We start from the raw sequence: 22045 nt of genomic DNA, 5'->3' as shown, positions 1-22045 counted from the left end.
AACACACCCCACTAAACCAGTCCAACCCAGCTTACCTTATGCAACCCAACTCAGAACATCTTATCCAAACCAATCTACCACACCCCATCCAGCCTCACACACCCTGCCCCCCCACCCCTCACTAACCCCCAACATGGTTTGGAAGCACGATAGCATAGTGGTTACTATAATGTTATTACAGTTTTTAGGAAGGATATACTGACATTGGAGAGGATTCAGAGAAGATTCACAAGAATGATTCCAGGAATGAAAGGGTTACCGTATGAGGAATGTCTGGCAGCTCTTGGGCTGTATTCCCTGGAGTTCAGGAGAATGAGGGGGGGATCTCAAAGAAACATTCCGCATGTTAAAAGGCTTGAACAGATTAGATATGGCAAAGTTATTTCCTATGGTAGGGGATTCTAGGACAAGAGGGCATGACTTCAGGATTGAAGGACGTCCATTTAGAACAGAGATGCGGAGAAATTACTTCAGTCAGAGGGTGGTAACCTGTGGAATTTGTTGCCACGAACGGCTGTGGAGGCCAAGTTACTGGGTGCATTTAAGGCAGAGATAGATAAGTTCTTGATTAGCCAGGACATCAAAGGGTATGGGGCGAAGGCAGAGGACTGGGGATGACTGGAAGAATTGGATCAGCCCCTGATTGATATCTTATGGTATCATGGAACATCACATCCCCAGTTCCCCAGCCCACACAGCTCACCGAATATCACCTACAATGTTTAACCGATCCACTCCAACCCACACAACTCACCAAACATCATACACTCAGTTCAACAGATCCATCCCAACACATCCAATTGGCACTGCTCACCCATCCCTAGATGCTCGACTTACTGCAATGAAACCCATCATAACCAGTGCAGTAGAACATGAATATAAAGTGAATGGATGATACACAAAAGGAGGACATGTAGTATCTATAAGCATCAAGGTTGGCCCAACATGGTGGAAGAATGACCTGACCAGTGCAGTTCTTCTGTATGTTCTATGTTCACATCTTTCCTGTCCTGCCTTGGCCAATATCCCCACCCAGGAGAACACCCACTTCCGCAGCTCTGGTCAATTGATAGTGAAGATCCCAGTCAGTGATGACTCGTGGTGGGGACTAGTACTCACCACTGGCCCAACTGGTCCCATTGGGCCCTCGGCTCCTTTCAGTCCAGCTGGACCCTGCAGGAGGAGAGAGCACAGATAAAGTTTGCTCACGCTGGGATCACAAAGATATTTTTAACAGACCAGGCACTCCTGAGTGAATGGGTCTGACTCACCGTGCCTCCGGGAAGCCCTCGCTGCCCAGGGAAACCTTGTAATCCAGGAGGACCATCTTTTCCAGCAATCCCACTGGGTCCAGGATCACCCTGAGGTGAAAGTGAAGGCAAACAAACATTCAAATGATCAGGGCATCGAACTTCGGGAACTATGCCTCACCCCAAGACACTGCCTTACTAGGATGAACCTCCAGCTGACCACTGCCCCCCCCCCACACTGGGACCCTCTCTCATGACCTTCCCACCACCAGAAACTTCCCCAATCACTAGGACCCCATACCCTGTACCAGGACCCTCCTGCACTGAAACTGGAGATTCAGTGTCAACATCCTTTGGGAGTGGAAAATTACAGAGATTCCAGATTCCCCTTTCTCTGTGACAAGCAAGTCCATACACACCTCAGTTTTAAATGTCCACCCCCTAATTATGTAACTGCACCTCCTCGTTTGAGATCTCCCAGCATCTCCACATCTTCTTATTTTGTCTCCTTGGTCTGAGATGTTTCTGCTAAATACCCACAATTCCACAATTATTTCAAAATATCCTGCACCTTCAGATACTAGCTGTCACCCTGAGAATCTTCTCCCTATCCTCCCAGGAACCTGCCCACAATGCCAGGGAATCTCCTCCCTCAGGAATTCCCCCCCACCCCATAGACCTGGGAATCTCCTCCCTCAGGATTCCCCCCACCACGCCACAGACCTGGGAATCTCCTCCCTCAGAATTTCTGCACCCTGCCATAGACCTGGGAATCTCCTCCCACAGGAATTCCCCCACCCCCTCACCATAGACCTGGGAATTCTCCTCACCCAAGGCCCGGGGTCTCTGCTTGAACTCTCCACAACTTCATCCAATTCCCACCATCTAGTCACAATTACCTGGGCCTAGTCCCTCTCCTCAAAGCCTGGAACTAGAGTTGACAGCAGGCTGGTGCCTGGACTCCTGGTGGCCCAATACTGCTGAGAGAGGATGGGGCAGGGTCCCATCCTGGACAAGAATGGGGATTCCAATCACACTCACCTTGGCTCCTTCCTTCCCTGCAGCTCCTGGCAGCCCTTGTTCTCCTGGAGGGCCAGGGGGACCAGGATGTCCCCTTTCACCCATGGGACCAGTCTCTCCCGTGGGTCCCTGTGAGATGAACAGGGAACAGTCAGACAAGCATCATCAGATCCCGGCCAGTGACACATCTGGGAAATGTTCAGGGAATGCTGTGGACCTGTGGGAATGGGCTATTGAGGCAGGTTCTGGTCACTGGGAATGGTGGGGTGATAGTCAGCATGGAAAAGCTGAGCCAACCAGCCTGTTCCCAGGGTTGGTAACACCTTCCTCTGCAGGGCCAGATCCACATTACCACATAGTGTAGGATTGGATACCGGTAAGGAGCCGAGAGATGATGGGGAAAACCGGAGCGAAAGCGTATCCATCGTGTAGGGATCAGATACTGGGAAAATCGGAATGAAAGTGTATCCATAGTGTAGGGATCGGATACTGGGAAAATCGGAATGAAAGTGTATCCATAGTGTAGGGATCGAATACTGGTAAGGAGCCGAGAGATGATGGGGAAAATCGGAACGAAAGTGTATCCTTAGTGTAGGGACCAGATACTGGTAACGAGCCGAGAGATAATGGGGAAAATCGGAATGAAAGCGTATCCATCGTGTAGGGATCGGATACTGGGAAAATCGGAACCAAAGTGTATCCATAGTGTAGGGATCGAATACTGGTAAGGAGCCAAGAGAAGATGGGAAAAATCGGAACAAAAGCGTATCCAAGATGCTGGATACAGATCACTTGTCCCTTCTTCCAGTGGGATCCAACACCACTCTACACATGGCTACACAACCAGACAATCCCTGACACACAAAACTCCGCATTGATACTCCAACACTGAGCACAGACGCATTTACACAATCACACGTGGATTCCCTCACATACTGAGCACAAATCCTTCACACAATCCTGCAAATTCCAACAACCATATAAACACACCCACACACATCCCACAAAGGTCAGGGACTCACCTGGGGTCCCACAACACCTCCTGGACCTGGTGGGCCAGTCTTCCCTTGGAAACCCTGAGGAAAGAAATATCAAAGATCACTGATGTTCAAAGGCCAACAAGTCCCAGAACGTAAGTGGGTGAGAGACACCGCAATTGTATACAATGTGATGTCAACAGGCACTGACACTGGGGATGCCTAACACCAGGGTACAGTACAGGTGGGGACAGGGTTGTCAACATATAACACTGGGGACGGATTTGTCAAGGAGGGCTCTGTCACTGTATAACACTGGGGTGAAATACCGGTGGGGACGGGTGTTTTACTGTATAATACCAGAGAAAATTACCTAGTGAGGATGTGTCTGTCGCTGTAAAACTCCAGGGTACGTTACTGGTGGGGATGGGTCTGTCACTATATAACACTGGGATGCAGAACCGGTGGGGATGTCTGTCATGGTAAAACAGGGACAGTATCATTGGGAATGGATCTCTCACTGTGTACACTGGGTTACGGTACCGGTGGGGACGGGTCTGTCACTGTATAACACCAGGGTATGGTACCGGTGGGGACGGGTCTGTCACTGTATAACACTGGGGTACGGTACCGGTGGGGACGGGTCTGTCACTGTGTGACACTGGGGTACGGTACTGGTGGGGACGGTTCTGTCACTGTATAACACCGGGATACAATACCGGTGGGGATGGGTCTGTCACTGTATAACACCGGGGTACAGTACCGGTGGGGACGGTTCTGTCACTGTGTGATACCGGGGTACGGTACCGGTGGGGATGGGTCTGTCACTGTGTGACACCGGGTTCAGTACCGGTGGGGATGGGTCTGCCACTGTATAATACTGGGGTACGGTACCGGTGGGGATGGGTCTGCCACTGTATAACACCGGGATGCAGTACCGGTGGGGATGGGTCTGTCACTGTATAACACCGGGGTACACTACCAGTGGGGCTGGTCCATCACTCTATAACCCTATGGAACTGTACAGATGAGGATGGCTCTACTGCTGTGGAACACTAGCTTACTGTACTGCAGGGGACAGATCTCCAGTTGCTCTGTTCAAACAAAAGCTCTGTGTTGTGTGGCCACCAAAACTGTAGCCTGAATTCTACGTGTGGTCAAAATACCGTTTTCTACAGCTGGTTACCTAGATGTTCCTGTCACTCTCAGACAGCTATTGTTTTGCACACTAGGAGTTCCTTGTCACTCTCAGACGGCTGTGGACTTCAACACAAACAGGTCACTGACACTCTCAGACGGCTGTGGACTTCAACACAAACAGGTCACTGACACTCTCAGACGGCTGTGGACTTCAACACAAACAGGTCACTGACACTCTCAGACGGCTGTGGACTTCAACACAAACAGGTCACTGACACTCTCAGACGGCTGTGGACTTCAACACAAACAGGTCACTGACACTCTCAGACAGCTGTGTACTTGCACATTAGGAAGTTCCGGTCACTCTCAGAGATCTGTAATCTTGCACACTAGGAGGTTCCTTTCACTCTCAGAGAGTGGTGAATTTTCACACTGAGATTCCTGTCACTCCCAGAAAGCTATTGATTTGCAATAGTGCCTGTCACTCTCACAGAGCGGTGTTTGTGCACAGAAGCAGCATCCTGTCACTCTCAGAGAGTTGTAGATATACACACTAGGATGTTTCTGTCAAGCTATGAACTGAAGATTAGCATATAAGAGGTTCCTGTCACTCTCAGAGAGACAAGAAGACCATAAGATGTAGGAGCAGAAGTAGGCCATTCAGCCCATCGAGTCTGCTCCGCCATTCAATCATGGGCTGATCCAACTCCTCCAGTCATCCCCACTCCCCTGCCTTCACCCCATAACCTTTGATGTCCTGGCTAATCAAGAACCTGTCTATCTCTCCCTTAGATACACCCAATGACTTGGCCTCCACAGCTGCTCATGGCAACAAAGTCCACAGATCTACCACCCTCTGACTAAAGTAATTTCTCCACATCTCAATTCTAAAAGGACGTCCTTCAATCCTGAAGTCGTGTCCTCTTGTCTTAGACTCCCCTACCATGGGAAATAACTTTGTCATATCTAATCTGTTCAGGCCTTTTAACATTCGGAATGTTCCTAAGAGATTCCCCCTCATTCTCCTGAACTCCAGGGAATACAGCCCAAGAGCTGCCAGACGTTCCCCATACGGTAACACTTTCATTGCAGGAATCATTCTTGTGAATCTTTTCTGAACCCTCTCCAATGTCAGTATATCCCTTCTGAAATAAGGAGCCCAAATCTGCACACAATACTCCAAGTGTGGTCTCACGAGTGCCTTATAGAGCCTCAACATCACATCCCTGCTCTTATATTCTATACCTTTAGAAATGAATGCCAACATTGCATTCGCCTTCTTCACAACCGACTCAACCTGGAGGTTAACCTTTAGGGTATCTTGCACAAGCACTCCCAAGTCCCTTTGCATCTCTGCATTTTGAATTCTCTCCCCATCTAAATAATAGTCTGTATATTTATTTCTTCCACCAAAGTGCATGACCAAACACTTTCTAACATTGTATTTCATTTGTCTCTTCGTTGCCCATTCCCCTAAACTATCTAAGTCTCTCTGCAGGCTCTCTGTTTCCTCAACACCACCCGCTTCTGCACCTATCTTTGTATCATTGGCAAATTTAACCACAAATGCATTAATACCGTAGTCCAAATCATTGACATACATCATAAAAAGCAGCGGTCCCAACACCGACCCCTGTGGAACCCCACTGGTAACCGACAGCCAGTCAGAATAGGATCTGTTTATTCTCACTGTCTGTTTTCTGCTGACCAGTTAATGCTCCACCCATGCTAGTAACTCGTCTGTAATTCCATGGGCCCTTATCTTGCTAAGCAGTCTCATGTGTGGAACCTTGTCATAGGCCTTCAGAAAATCCAAGTACACCATGTCTACTACATCTCCTTTGTCTACGCTGCTTGTAATTTCCTGAAAGAATTGCAGTAGGATTTCAGGAAACCATACTGACGTTGGCCTATATTGTCATGTGCCTCCAGGTACTCCGTAATATCATCCCCAACAATCTATTCCAGCAACTTCCCAACCACTGATATCAGGCTAACAGGTCTATAGTTTCCTTTCTGCTGCCTCCCACCCTTCTTAAATAGTGGAGTAACATTTGCAATTTTCCAGTCATCCAGTGCAATGCCAGAATCTATCGATTCTTGAAAGATCATTGTTAATGCCTCCGCAATCTCTTCAGCTACTTCCTTCAGAACCCAAGGGTGCATTCCATCAGGTCCAGGAGATTTATCCACCCTCAGACCATTCAGCTTCCTGAGCACCTTCTCAGTTGTAATTTTCACCGCACAAACTTCACTTCCCTGACACTCTTGAATGTGCGGTCTACTGTAGATGTCTTCCAATGTGAAGACCGATGCAAAATACGTATTCAGTTCCTATGCCATCTCTGCATCTCTGATTACAATTATCTCCAGCGTCATTTTGTATTGGTCCCGTATCTACCCGCGACTCTCTTTTACCCTTTATATACTTAAAAAAGCTTTTAGTACCTTCTTTGATATTCATCGCCAGCTTCCTCTCATAATTCATCTTTTCCTTCCAAATGACCTTCTCCGTTTCCTTCTGCAAGTTTTTAAAAGCTCCCCAAACCTCTATCTTCCCACTAACTCTGGCTTCCTAGTATGCCTTCTCTTTTGCTTTTACTTTGGCTCTGACTTCACTTGTCACGGTAGTGTTCTTCTTCACTTCGAAAATTTCTTCTTATTAGGGATATATCTGTCTTGCACTTCCCTCATTTCTCGCAGAAACTGCAGCCATTGCTGCTCTGCTGCCTTTCCTGCAAATGTCCCTTTCCAGTCAACTTCGGCCAGTTCTCCTCTCATTTCCTTTATTCCACTGAAATACCAACACATTGGATTTTATTTTTTCTCTCTCAAATTTCAATGTGAACTCAATCATTGTTCCCTAATGGTTCCTTAAGCTCTCTTATCACCTCCGGATCATTGCACAACACCCAATCCAGCACAGCCGATCCCCTAGTGGGCTCAATGACAAGCTGTTCTAAAAAGCCATCCTTTAGACATTCTACAAATTGTCTCTCGAGGTCCAGTACTGACTTGGTTTTCCAAATCCACTTTCATGTTAAAATCCCCAACGATTATCATTACATTGCCTTTCTGACACACCTTAGTACTTGCACACTAAGAGGTCCCAGTACTCTCAGAGAGATGTGGACTTGCACACCAGGAGGTTCCTGTCACTCAGAGAGCACTGTACTTGCACACTAAGAGCCCTTGGTCACTCTCAGTGAGCTGTGGATTTGCAGACATGGAGGTCCCAGCACAGCAATCGAAGTGAATACTAGGATCATATAGCCATATAACAATTACAGCACGGAAACAGGCCATCTCGCTCCTTCTAGTCTGTGCCGAACGCTTACTCTCACTTAGTCCCATCTACCTGCACTCAGCCCATAACCCTCCATTCCATTCCTGTCCATATACCTATCCATTTTTTTTTAAATGACAAAATCGAACCTGCCTCTAGCACTTCTACTGGAAGCACATTTCACACAGCTACCACTCTCTGAGTAAAGAAGTTCCCCCTCGTGTTACCCTTAAACTTTTGCCCCTTAACTCTCAATTCATGTCCTCTTGTTTGAATCTCCCCTACTCTCAATGGAAAAAGCCTATCCATATCAACTCTATCTATCCCCCTCATAATTTTAAATACCTCTATCAAGTCCCCCCTCAACCTTCTACGCTCCAAAGAATAAAGACCTAGCATACCAAAAGATTTCTTCACCACCCTATCCACATGAGATTCCACCTTCAGGGAACTATGCACCATTATTCCTAGATCCCTCTGTTCTACTGCATTCTTCAATGCCCTACCATTTACCATGTATGTCCTATTTTGATTGGTCCTACCAAAATGTAGCACCTCACATTTACCAGCATTAAACTCCATCTGCCATCTTTCAGCCCACTCTTCTAACTGGCCTAAATCTCTCTGCAAGCTTTGAAAACCCACTTCATTATCCACAACTCCACCTATCTTAGTATCATCTGCATACTTACTGATCCAATTTACCACCCCATCGTCCAGATCATTAATGTATATGACAAACAAAATTAATGTATATGTTGTCCCTGTCACTCTCAGCGGGCTGTGGACTTGCACACTATGAAGTCCTTGTCACTAACAGAGAATGGTGGACCTGTGCACTAGGATGTCCCTGTCACTCTAAGCAGGCTATGGGCGCACACTATGAGGTCCGTCTCACTCTCAAAGGACCATCGACACTGTCACCCTCACAGAGCTGTGTTCATGCACACAAGCAGCATCCTGTCACTCTCAGAGAGTTGTAGATATGCACACTAGGGGGACCCTGTCATTCTCAGAGAGATGTAGGTTTGCACACTAGGCGATCTCTGTCACTCTCAGCGAGCTGTGGATTTGCACACTAGGAAGTCCATGTCACAGTTAGAGAGCAGTGGCTTTGCACACTAGGTAGTTCCTGTCACTCACAGCAAACTGTGGACTTGCACTCAAAGCGGTGCTTGTAACTCTCAGTGAACTGTGGACTTGCACACTAGGTCGCTGTCACTCTTAGAAAGCTATGGACTTGCACACTCAGAAGTTCATGTCTCTCTCCGAGAGAGATCAACTTAGACACTGAGGGGTCCTCGTCACTCTCAGGGAGAGTGGACTTGCATACTAAGAGGTCCCTGTCACTATAAGTGAGCAGGGGACACACACCATGGGGCTCCCTGTCACTCTAAGCGAGCTGTGGACTTGCACACTGAGGTGTTCCTGTCACTCTCAAAGAGCCATGGACTTGCACACTTGGAGGTCTCTGTCATTCTCAGTGAGCCTTGTATAAGAACTACACTCCCAAGATCTCTGCCACTGACTCAGCCTTACTGGAATTTGTCATTGCAGTGTGTTTTACTTCCCCCGCCACTGCACCATCCCTCCAGCTGATACATTTATTATCATGTGCACCTTGAGAGCTGATCTGTGTTCACCTGTATCCTTACACTTCCATCTGCAATATTGGATTCCACAGATCTTCAAGTTGTCTGCACACTTCACAGTCAGCACATTCCTTTATGTCCTAATCATTGGTCCCAGCAGCAGCAGTCCCCAACCACCAGGCTGCAGACCGGTACCGGGCCGCAAAGCACGCGCTACCGGGCCATGAGGAAACGATATGAGTCAGCTGCACTTTCCTCATTCCCTGTCACGCACTGTTGAACTTGAACATAGGGTTGCCAACTGTCCTGTATTTGCCGGGACATCCCGTATATTGGGCTAAATTGGTTTGTCCCGTATTTCCTCTGCTAAGGTAGAGCGTTCCTATGAAACCTTTCGTGCCGAAATGGCGTGAAGCGAAGAAACAATTACCATTAATTTATGTGGGAAACATTTTTGAGCGTTCCCAGATCCAAAAAATAACCTAACAAATCATACCAAATAACACATAAAACTGAAAATAAATAATACTAACATACAGTAAAAGCAAGAACGATATGATAAATACACAGCCTATATAAAGTAGAAATAATATATGTACAGTATAGTTGGGAACATGAAAGCAAAACTGATTTGTGGGGGGGAAATCGGCACGTAAGCGCATGCGCACATCACATGTGCATGTCACGCATGCGCACACAGGTGCCTGTGCAAGGCTTCATGGTCATGGTAGTCTTTCCTGGGGTAAAGTATCCCGGGATTTGACTGCTACTTTCGTCCCTTATTTGGGAGTGAGAAAGTTGGCAACCCTAACTGTAAAATACATGTTGAGGTGAGTTTAACCCTACTTGGACACCACCCCACCCCCAGGTCCGCCGGTCCACAAGAATATTGTCAATATTAAACCGGTCCGTGGTGCAGAAAAGGTTGGGGACCCCTGACCTACAGAATCCCATTCCAATATGCACCACACCACCAATCCCTCTCTACCTCCTATGTCTCCAAGCCAGTTGGCCGAGAAGCCTTAGACCTTGTGATAACCATATAACAATTACAGCATGGAAATAGGCCATCTCGGCCCGCCTCTAGTCCGTGCCGAACTCTTACTCTCACCTAGTCCCACTGACCTGCACTCAGCCCATAACCCTCTATTCCTTTCCTGTCCATATATCTATCCAATTTAACTTTAAACGACAACATCGAACCTGTCTCAACCACTTCTGCTGGAAGCTCATGATGTAACCTTCTGGACCAGCCTACCTTATGGAACCTTTTCCCACCGCGACCAGAACAAGCACCCACAATAGTTCACTCACCGTCTCTCCCCGCTGACCGGGATGGCCGGGAAGTCCATCTTTACCCGCTGGACCCTGCAGAGAGCAGAGAGATGTTACTATGTGGGTGAGGGGTACTGCACGAGGAAGAGGTTACTGTACGTAGAGGTTACTGCACAGGGGATAGGTATTGTAAAGTGGGAGGGGAATGGTGATTAGAGAAAAAGGGGAGTGGTGAGAAGGGAGAAGGGGAGTGGGTACTGTATGGGGGAGAGGAACAGAGATCAGAGAAAGGCAGGAATGGAGAGAAGGAAGGAGGGGAGGTTACTATATGGGGGAGAGGAACGGAGATCAGAGAAAGGGGGAGTGGAGAAGGAGGAGGGGAGAGGAATGGATATCGGAGAAAGAGGGGAGTGGAGAGGAGAAGGAGAGAGGTTACTGTATAGGGGAACAATAGAGATTGGAGAAAAAGGGGAGTGAAGACGGGGAGAGGAACGAGATCAGAGAAAGAGGGGAGTGAAGAAGGGAGGAGGGGAGAGTTTACAGAATGGGGAGAAGGTTTACTGATTGAGGCATTACTTTATGGGGAAAGGAGAGTGGAGGGGAGAGGGCTGAGTTGACTGTACATGGTGAGGTGGGAGTCTAGAGGAGGTAGAGAGGAGAGAGTATAGTGAGGGGGTGAAGAGGAAAGGGAAGGGAAAGGAGAAGACAAGGAGGGCAGGGGAATGGTGAAGAGGAGATTGAGGGTGGGAAAGCGTAGGTGCCAGAGAATTGCCCTCTGGGACATGGTCAGAAAGTGAATGGGACCTTTCTCTGCATCAGGCGAGTTTGATCTCATTGGCTGTGGGGGAGGCTTTAACCTCATCAGGCGATGGGGTGAGTGGTGGTTTCTAGGGCAGGAGGTGAGGAGATGATGCCCCCAAGAAGTTACTTACAGGTGGCCCCTTCAGTCCTGGAAATCCGACTGGCCCCTGGGGTCCTTGTGGTCCCTAAAACACAGAGCCAACAATGAGATCAGACCCCCACACCCACCCCAAAACCTCCCCCCATACTTTCCCCAACAGGCAATCCAATCCCTGTACTCACCTGCCCTTGAACACCCACCACATCCTTCTCCCTCCCCTGGTACCCCTCCACACACTCCCCCTGTACCTATCCCCTCACCCTTCACCCCCTACTCCCTTCCAAAACACCCGCACCTCCCCTCACACTCCCTGGCTGTCCATTCCATCCCCCACCCCCCCCCCCCCAGCAGAGGAGTGTGAAGTCCATCAGGAGATGACCTGAAGAGCCGATGTCTACGCCATGCTGCTCATGTTCCACCTCCTCCCCAATTCCCTGGACCACCATCTCACCAAGTTCCAAGGGTGGGGCCACTGCCCGAATCACTCACCCTTTCCCCAGGAGTTCCCGGGGGCCCGTCGTTGCCCGATGTTCCCTGTGAACAGAGAGAATAGGATCATGAGAGTGTTCCTGGGGTCCCTCCCATCCAACCCTCGGATCGGACAAGCTGTTTCAAGAATTACCTTTGCTCCAGGTTTCCCAGTGGGACCTCTTGGACCTCGACCTCCTCGTGGGCCCTGGAGAGAAAGTTAAATCCAAAAGTTGGTGTCATGCTTGTATACAGTAATAATATGGCAGAATTCACCCTGCAGACTAAGAGGGAGAAGCTAAAGTCAGCGTATCGGTATTTCAGTGGAAGAAAGGGAATCACAAAAGCACGAGAGAGGAGTTGGCCAAAGGCTGGAAGTGGACATTAGCAGGAATGATAGTACAACAGCATTGGCTGGAGGTTCTGAGGATAATTCAGAAGGCACAGGTTCGAAGCATCCCAAAGATTTCTAAAGGTGGTATGACATAACCGTGGCTGGCAAGGGAAGTCAAAGAAAGCGTAAAAACAAAAAAAGGAGCAAAAATCAGTGGGAAGTTAGAGGATTGGGAAGCTTTTAAAAACAACAGAAGGCAACTAAAGAAGCCATAAGGAGAAATATGAAGGGAAAATAGCCAATAATATCTAAAAGAATACCAAAAATTTCTTCTGATGTAAAACAGAAACTAGAGCAGATGTCAGACTGCTGGAGAATTATGCTAGTGAGGTAATAACAGGGAACAGAGAAATGACAGGGAAACTTTACACCCGTTTTCACTGTGGAATGCCAGAAATTCTAGAGTGCCAGGAGGCAGAAGAGAGTTGTTGCTATTATCAGGGAGAAGTTGGAGTGGGAGCAAAGGTGGCCTTTTCTGGTTGGCGACCGGTGACCAGTGGGATCTGTGTTGGAACCACTTCCTTTCACGTTATATATTAAAGATTTGGATGATGGAATTCATGGCTTTGTGGCCAAGTTTGAGATGATACAAAGATAAGTGGAGGGACAGGTAGTATTGAGGAAGCAGAATGTCTGCAGAGGGACAGAGTCAAGGATTCATAGAACACTACAGCATAGAAACAGGCCCTTTGGTCCATCTAGTCTGCTTGAACCATTAATCTGCTTACAGCTCCATTAACCCCACCCCCCCTCCACCCCAGACACCTCCTTTATAACACCTGCCCAACACATCTTCTTTAATACCAAGGGCTCTTATCTTATTAAGCAGTCTCATATGTGGCACCTTGTCAACAGCCTTCTGAAAATCCAAGTTCACAACATCCACTGATTCTCCTTTATCTGTTACGTTCTGCCCATCATGCCACTGGTGTTTAGGGCAGCAATGAAGCTCTTCCATCTCTGACAGTGCTCAAGGCTTCCTTCATCATATCGCTTCCTCTTGGTTTTCACTACTGTCAGTCAGGCAAGTCCCAGCAGTACTCAGATGCAGAAAGATTTTTCATTGCTGTTTCAGTAAAAATTCTGTTTTACCAGTCATGGTTGTTAGCACTGAGCTGAACCCCTAACCCTGGAGGACCAATGGACCACTCTTAGTCTGGCCTCTACCCTTTGATCTGTTTGGCATGGGTTACCCTACCAAGAGTCAAAGCATAAAGCCAAAATAGCTCATTGAGGCATGCAAGCTTCCAAACCCAATGATAAGGTTGTGTCCTCTTGGAGGTCCTTTATCTATCCTATCTTTTATTTTCTCAAAGAATTCCAACAGATTTGTCAGGCATGATTTACCCTTAAGGAAACCACTGATTTTAGCCTATTTTATCATGTGCCTCCAAGTACCTCAAAACCTCATCCTTAATATACAGTCAAACATCTTCCCAACCACTGAGGTCAGCCTAACCAGCCTATAATTTCATTTTTTTTTGCCTCCCTCCCCTCTTGAAGAATGGTGTGACATTTGCAATTTTCCAGTTCTTCAGAACTATCCAGAATCTAATTATTGTTGAAAGATCATTACTAATGTCTCCACAATCTCTTCAACTACCCCTTTCAGAACCCTGGAATGTAGACCATCTCGTTCAGGTGACTTAGCTACCTTCAGACCTTTCAGCTTACTAAGCAGTTTCTGCCTAGTCCCATCAACCTGCTCCCACCTATTGCCCTCTATATCTCTCCCTTCATCCAAATTTACCTTAAGTGTTGAAATCAAACCTGCTAGCAGCTCATTTCACACTCTCACCATCTCGAGTGAAGATCTCGCCTTCATGTTCCCCTTAAACATTTCACCTTTCAACCCAACCCATGACCTCTAGTAATCTCAGCCAACCTCAGTGGAAAAAGCCTGCTTTCAATGATTTTTGGACACTCTGTTTTCCCACAAGAAGACAAATCTCAGGGTTGTATATGGTGACATATTTGTCTCAGAGAGTGGTGAATTTGTGGAATTCTCCGCCCAATGAAACAGTGGAGGCTACCTCAGTGAATATATTTAAGATAAGGTTGAATCAATTTTTTCAGATGGGGAAAAGGCAGGTAGGTGGAGATGAGTCCATGGCCAGATCAGCCATGATGTTATTGAATGGTGGAGCAGGCTCGACAGGCCAGAAAGCCTACTCCTGCTCTCATTTCTTATGTTCTTATACAGTCTATGGACATTGATAATAAATTTACTATGTTCTTGGGATAAGTTGCTAACCTATTCAACCTTCCATATAACTCAGGTTCTCAAGTCCTGATAGCATCCTTGTAAATTTTTTCAATCTTTTTAACATCTTTCCTCTAAGAAGGTGACCAAAATACTCCAGGTTAGGCTTCACCAATGTCCTATTCATTTTCAACATAACATCCTATCTCCTGTCTTCTTCACTCACCACTTCAATCTTCGTGTCATCAGCAAATTTGCTGATCTAGTTAACCACATTATCATCTAGATTGTTGATATAGATGACAAACAACAAAGTACCCAGCACTGATCCCTGCAGTATTCTACTAGTCACAGGCCTCCAGTCAGAGAGGCAACCTTCTATGACCACTCTCTGGCTTCTCCCACAAAGCTAATGTCTAATTCAATTTACTTCCTCATCTTGAATGGCAAGCATCCTGACCAGCCGCCATGCGGGACCTTGTCAAAGGTCTTGCTAAATTCCATGTAGACAACATCTCTTGCTTTCATCAATTTTCCTGATAAGCTCCTCAAAAACTGTACAAAATTTCTTAGAAATGACTTACCACGCACAAAACCACGTTGGCTACCCCCAATCAGTCTGTGTCTATCCACATATTAAGACCATAAAACATAGGAGCAGAATTAGGCCATTCAGCCCATTCAGTCTGCTCTCCCATTTCACTATGACTGATTCCAGATCCCACTCAAGCCCACACACCTGCCCTCTCACCATATCCCTTGATGCCCCGACCAATCAGGAATCTACCAACTTCTGGTTTAAATATACCCACATATTCACAACTCTTTGGCTAAAAAATTCCTCCTTACTTCTGATCTGAAAGGTCACCCCTCAATTTTGAGGCTGTGCCCTCTAGTCCTGGATACCCCCACCACAGAAAACATCCTCTCCACACCCATCCTATCTAGTACATTCAACATTTGGTAGGTTTCAATGCGATCCCCACGCAATCTTCTAATTCTTCTAAATTCCAGTGAGTACAGGCACAAAGCTGCCAAATGCACTCATATGGTAACCCCTTTATTCCTAGAAACCTCGTTGTGAACCTTCTCTGGACTCTCTCCAATGACAATACATTCTTTCTGAGACAAGTAGCCAAAAACTGTTGACAATACTCCAAGTGCGGCCTGACTGGTGCCTTATAAAGGCTCAGCATTATCTCCTTGTTTTTATATTCAATTTCCCTTGAAATAAATGCCAACATTGCATTTGCCTTCCTTACCACAGACTCAACCTGTAAATTAACAGTCTGCGAGTCTTGCACCAGGACTCTGATGTTTGAATTTTCTCCTCATTCAGACAACGGTCTGTTCCTTTTAACAGAATGCATTTCCCAACACTGTATTCCATCTGCCACTTTCTTGCCCATTCTTCCAATTTGTCTATGTCCTGCTGCAATCGCATTGTTTCCTCGGCACTACCTACCGTCCACCCATCTTTATATTATCCACAAGCATTGCCTCAAAGCCATAAATTCCACTATCTAAGTCTTTGAGAAACAATGTGAAAAGTAGCGGTCCCAATACTGACCCCTGAGGAACACCACTAGTCACTGGCAGCCAACTAGAAAAGGCCCCCTTTATTCCACCTGGCTGTCAGCTATTTATCTATCCATGGCAGGATCTTTCTTGTAACACTAGGATTTTATCTTGTTAAGCAGCCTCATGTGTGGCACTTTCTCAAATGCCATCTGAAAATCCAAGTAAATGACATCCACTGCCTCTCCTTTGTCCACCCTACTTGTTACTTCCTCCAAGAACTCCCAACAGATTTGTCAAGCAAAATTTTTCTTTACAGAAACCATACTGACTTTGATTTATTTTATCATTCATCTCCGAGTACCTCGAATCCTCATCCTTACTAATAGACTCCAACACTTTCCCAATCACTGAGGTTAGATTAACTGGTGTATAATTTCCTTTCTTTTGCCTTCCTCCCTTCTTAAAGAGTGGAGTGACATTTGCAATCTTCCAGTCCTCTGGGACAATGCCAGACTTAAGCGATTCTTGAAAGATCATGACCAATGCATCTGTTATCTCTTCAGCAACCTCTCTCAGGATCCTGGGTTGTGGTCCATCTGGCCCTGGTGACATATCCACTGTAAGATCTTTGAGTTTGTCTAGCACTTTTTAGCATGGCACTCACTGCTGCTCCCTGACACTCAGGGACCTCTGTCACAGTGCTAGTATCTTCCACAGTGAAGAATGATGCAAATTACCCATTAAGATCATCTGCCATTTCTGCTTCCTCTAGCATTATGATCTCCCCAGCATCACCTCCCTTTTACTCTTTATATAAATGAAAAAGCTATGTGCGAGTATCCTGCTTTATATCATTGTCTAGTTTGCCCTCATATTTCATCTTCTCCCTTCTTATAGATTTCTTAGTTGCCTTTTGTTGAATTTTAAAAGCTTCCCAATCATCCAACTTCCCACTCACTTTTGCTACCTTATATGCCCTTTCTCTAGCTTTTCTGCAGTCCTTAACTTCCCTTGTCAGCCATAGTTGCCTACCCCTGACATTAGAGAATTACTTCTGTGGGAGGTGTCTATTCTGCGCCTTGTGAACTATTGCCAGTAAATTCAGCCATCTCTGCTCTGCGGTCATGCTCACCACTATCCTCCTCCAATCCACCTGGGCAAGCTCCTCTCTCATGCCTCTGTAGTTCCTTTTATTCCATTGCGATATTGATACATGGGAGTTATGCTTCTTCCTCTCAAATTGCAATATGAATTCAATCAGATTGAGCTGTTCGGGAGGGTTTAAACTAATTTGGCAGGGGGATGGGAACCAGAGTGATAGGGCTGAGGAAGGGGAAAACAGAAATAAATCAAAGACAGCATGCAACAGAGATGATAGAAAGGATAGGCAGGAGATGAGACATAATCACAGCCAGTGGGATGAGTTACAGTGCAATAGAGGCATGGTGCAGTTAAAACAGAAAGCAGCAAATACTGGACTGAAAATGTTATATTTGGATGCACGCAGCATTAGAAATGAAATGGACGATCTTGAAATTCAGCTACAGATTGGGAAGTATGACATTGTGGCCATCTCTAAGACTTGGCTAAAGATTGGCTGCCATTGGGAGCTGAACGTCCAAGGATATACGGTATATCAGAAAGATAGGTTAGTAGGCAGACGGGGTGGTGTAGCCCTGTGTATAAGAAATAGTATTATATCATTAGAAAGGGAGGACATGGGATTGGAAGGTGTACAGTCTCTATGGGTTGAGTTAAGAAATGGCAAGGGTAAAATGACGCTAATGGCAGTTGTATACAGGCCTCCAAACAGCAGCTGGGATGTGGATTACAAATTACAGCAAGAGATAGAAAAAGTGTGTCGGAAGGGCAATATCATGATAATCGATGGGGATTTCAATATGAATGTGAATTGGGAAAACTAGGCCAGTTCTGGACCTCAAGAGAGAGAATCTGTAGAATGTCTAAGCGATGGCTTTTTAGAGCAACTTGTTGTTGAGCCCACTAGGGGATCGGCTGTGCTGGATTGGGTGTTGTGCAATGATCTGGAGGTGATAAGAGAAATTAAAGTTAAGCATTCCTTAGGAAACAGTGATCACAATATGATTGAGTTCACTGTGAAATTTGAGAAGGAGAAAGTAAATTCCAACGTGTTTGCATTTCAGTGGAATAAAGGAAATTACAATGGCATGAGAGGGGAACTGGCCGAGGTTGACTGGAAAGAGACACAAAGCAGGAAAAGCAGCAGAGCAGCAGTGGCTGGAGCTTCTGTGAAAAATGAGGGAAGTGCAAGACAGATATATTCCAAATAGGAAGAAATTTTCAAATGGAAGAAGGATATTAGCATGGCTGACAAGTGAAGTCAGAGCCAAAGTAAAAGCAAAAGAGAAGGCATACAAGGAAGCCAAAACCAGTGGGAAGGTAGAGAATTAGGAAGTTTATAAAAACTTGCAGAAGGAAACTAACTATGGACCTCTAAGCCTGACATCAATGGTTGGGAAGTTGCTGAAACCAATAGTTAGGGATGAGATTACAGTGTATCTGGAGGCACAAAACAAGATAGGCCAAAGCCAGTATGGTTTCTTGAAAGGAAAATCCTGCCTGACCAACCTACTGCAATTTTTTGAGGAAATTACAAGCACGGTAGACAAAGTAAATACAGTGGATGTGGGTGCTTGGATTTTCAGAAGACCTTTGACAAGATGCCGCACAGGAGGCTGCTTAGCAAGATAAGAGCCCGTGGAATTGCAGGGAAGTTACTAGCATGGCTGGAAAATTGGCTGATCGGCACAGAGTGGGAATAAAGAGATCCTATTCTGGCTGGCTGCCAGTTACCAGTGGAGTTCCACAGGGGTCGGTGTTGGGACCGCAGCTTTTTACGATGTATGTCAATGATTTGGACAATGGAATTAATGGACCTGTGGCTAAAATTGCCGATAATACAAAGATAGTTGGAGGAGCAGGTAGCGTTGGGGAAACAGAGTGCCTGCAGAGAGACATAGATAGTTTAGGGGAATGGGCAAAGAAGTGGCAAATGAAATACAATGTTGGAAAGTGTATGGTCATGCACTTTGGTGGAAGAAATAAACAGGCAGACTATTATTTACACTTCCTCCCTCACTACCATTCAGGGCCCCAGACAGTCCTTCCAGGTGAAGCGACACTTCACCTGTGAGTCGGCTGGGGTGATATACTGCGTCCGGCGCTCCCGATGTGGCCTTCTATATATTGGCAAGACCCGACGCAGGCTGGGAGATCATTTTGCTGAACACCTACGCTCTGTCCGCCAGAGAAAGCAGGATCTCCCAGTAGCCACACATTTTAATTCCACATCCCATTCCCATTCTGACATGTCTATCCAAGGCCTCCTCTACTGTAAAGATGAAGGCACACTCAGGTTGGAGGAACAACACCTTATATTCCATCTGGGTAGCCTCCAACCTGATGGCATGAACATTGACTTCTCTAACTTCCGCTAATGCCCCACCTCCCCCTCGTACCCCATCCGTTATTTACACACATTCTTTCTCTCACTCTCCTTTCTCTCTCTCTGTCCCTCTGACTATACCCCTTGCCCATCTTCTGGGTTTTCCTCCCCGCCTCCCCCTTTTCCTTCTCCCTGGGCCTCTTGTCCCTTGATCCTCTCATATCCCTTTTGTCTATCACCTGTTCAGCTCTTGGCTCTATCCCTCCCCCTCCTGTCTTCTCCTATCATTTTGGATCTCCCCCTCCCCCTCCCACTTTCAAATCTCTTACTAGCTCTTCTTTCAGTTAGTCCTAACGAAGGGTCTCGGCCTGAAACGTCGACTGTACCTCTTCCTAGAAATGCTGCCTGGCCTGCTGCATTCACCAGCAACTTTGATGTATGAGACTATTATTTAGATGGGGAGAGAATTCAAAATGCAAGATGCAAAGGGACTTGGGAGTGCTTGTGCAAGATACCCTAAAGGTTAACCTCCAGGCTGAGTCGATGGTGAAGAAGGCGAATGCAATGTTGGCAGTCATTTCTAGAGGTATAGAATATAAAAGCAGGGATCTGATGTTGAGGCTCTTTTAGGCAATCGTGAGACCACACTTGGAGTATTCTGTGCAGTTTTGGGTTCCTTATTTCAGAAAGAATATACCGACATTGGAGAGAGGTCAGAGAAGATTCACGAGAAAGATTCCAGGATTGAAAGGGTCACCGTATGAGGAACATCTGTCAGCTCTTGGGCTGTATTGGTTGGTAAGTTGATGGAGAAGATCCTGAGAGGCAGGATTTATGAACATTTGGAGAGGTATAATATGATTAGGAATAGTCAGCATGGCTTTGTCAAGGGCAGGTCGTGCCTTACGAGCCTAATTGAATTTTTTCAGGATGTGACTAAACAGATTGATGAAGGAAGAGCAGTAGATGTAGTGTATATGGATTTCAGCAAGACATTTGACAAAGTACCCCATGCAAGGCTTATTGAGAAAGTAAGGAGGCATGAAAAATTGAAAGATTGAAGGGAAGAAAGCAACAGGAAGATAAAGACAAATGATGATGGAGACAGCAACCAGAGAACTGGAAATGAATACCAATGAATTGATCCACTTGACTCGAAACAGGAGTGTGTGGGCTATGCCTGTCAAAGCTCAAACTGGTCACGGCACCTGATGACGATGATGCTGAAGGAAGCATGGGATCCAAGGGGACCTTGCTTTTGGATCCAGAACTGGCTTGCCTACAGAAGGCAAAAAGTGGTTGTAGATGGGTCATATTCTGCATGGAGGCCGGTGACCAGTGGTGTGCCTCAGTGTTCCGTTCTGGGATCCCTAATCTTTGTGATTTTTATAAATGACCTGGATGAGGAAGTGGAGGGATGGGTCAGTACATTTGCTGATGACACAAAGGTTGGGGGTGTTGTGGATAGTGTGGAGGGCTGTCAGAGGTTACAGTGGGACATTGATAGGATGCAAAACTTAGCTGAGAAGTGGTAGATGGAGTTCAACCCAGATAAGTGTGAGGTGGTTCATTTTGGTAGGTTAAATATGATGGTAGAATATAGTATTAATGGTAAGACTCTTGGCAGTGTGGAGGATCAGAGGGATCTTGGGGTCCGAGTCCATAGAACGATCAAAGCAACTGTTCAGTTTGACTCTGTGGTTAAGAAGGCATACAGGGTATTGGCCTTCATCAATCGTGGAATTGAATTTAGGAGCCGAGAGGTAATATTACAGCTATATAGGACCCTAGTCAGACCCCACTTGGAGTACTGTGCTCAGTTCTGTTTGCCTCACTACAGGAAGGATGTGGAAACCATAGAAAGGGTGCAGAGGAGATTTACAAGGATGTTGCCTGGATTGGGGAGCATGCCTTATGAGAATAGGTTGAATGAACTTAGCCTTTTTCCCTTGGAGATGACAGAGGACGAGAGGTGACCTGATAGAGGTGTATAAGATGATGAGAGGCATTGATCGTGTGGATAGTCAGAAGCTTTTTCCCAGGGCAAAAATGGCTAGCACGAGAGGACACAGTTTTAAGGTGCTTGGAAGTCGGTACAGAGGAGATGTCAGATATAAGTTTTTTTACGCACAGAGTGGTGAGTGTGTGGAATGGGCTGTTGGCGATGGTGGTGGAGGGGGATACGATTGGGTCTTTTAAGAGACTCCTAGACAGTTGATGGCGATGATCCTGAGAGGCAGGATTTATGAACATTTGGAGAGGTATAATATGATTAGGAATTGTCAGCATGGCTTTGTCAAAGGCAAGTCATGCCTTACAAGCCTGAATGACTTTTTTGAGGATGTGACTGAAAGCATTGATGAAGGTAGAGCAGTAGATGTAGCGTATATAGATTTCAGCAAGGCATTTGATAAGGTACCCCATGCAAGGCTCATTGAGAAAGTAAGGAGGCATGGGATCCAAGGGGATCTTGCTTTGTGGATCCAGAACTGGCTTGCCCACCAAAGGCAAAGAGTGGTTGTAGATGGGTCATATTCTGCATGGAGGCCAGTGACCAATGATGTGCCTCAAGGATCTGTTCTGGGATCCCT

At 46.3% G+C, this 22045-nt stretch overlaps 1 protein-coding gene across 1 annotated transcript in view; it reads right to left on the bottom strand.

Moving 5' to 3' along the window:
* The window catches only part of LOC140206422 (uncharacterized), a 340374-nt gene that overhangs the window by 118196 nt on the left and 200133 nt on the right, over positions 1 to 22045 (bottom strand). The window contains exons 33-40 of the mRNA XM_072274789.1: positions 12064 to 12117; positions 11931 to 11975; positions 11473 to 11526; positions 10580 to 10633; positions 3293 to 3346; positions 2292 to 2399; positions 1272 to 1361; positions 1120 to 1173 (exon numbers count right to left, since the gene is read on the bottom strand). Of these exons, the coding sequence (XP_072130890.1) occupies positions 1120 to 1173; positions 1272 to 1361; positions 2292 to 2399; positions 3293 to 3346; positions 10580 to 10633; positions 11473 to 11526; positions 11931 to 11975; positions 12064 to 12117 (513 nt within the window). The remainder of the gene's footprint in view (positions 1 to 1119; positions 1174 to 1271; positions 1362 to 2291; positions 2400 to 3292; positions 3347 to 10579; positions 10634 to 11472; positions 11527 to 11930; positions 11976 to 12063; positions 12118 to 22045) is intronic.

The sequence above is a fragment of the Mobula birostris genome, chromosome 12 (assembly GCF_030028105.1).
Source record: "Mobula birostris isolate sMobBir1 chromosome 12, sMobBir1.hap1, whole genome shotgun sequence".
Taxonomy (NCBI): domain Eukaryota; kingdom Metazoa; phylum Chordata; class Chondrichthyes; order Myliobatiformes; family Myliobatidae; genus Mobula; species Mobula birostris.
Note: the sequence above shows the minus strand (reverse complement) of the source record. Positions and strands in the feature narration are given on the sequence as shown.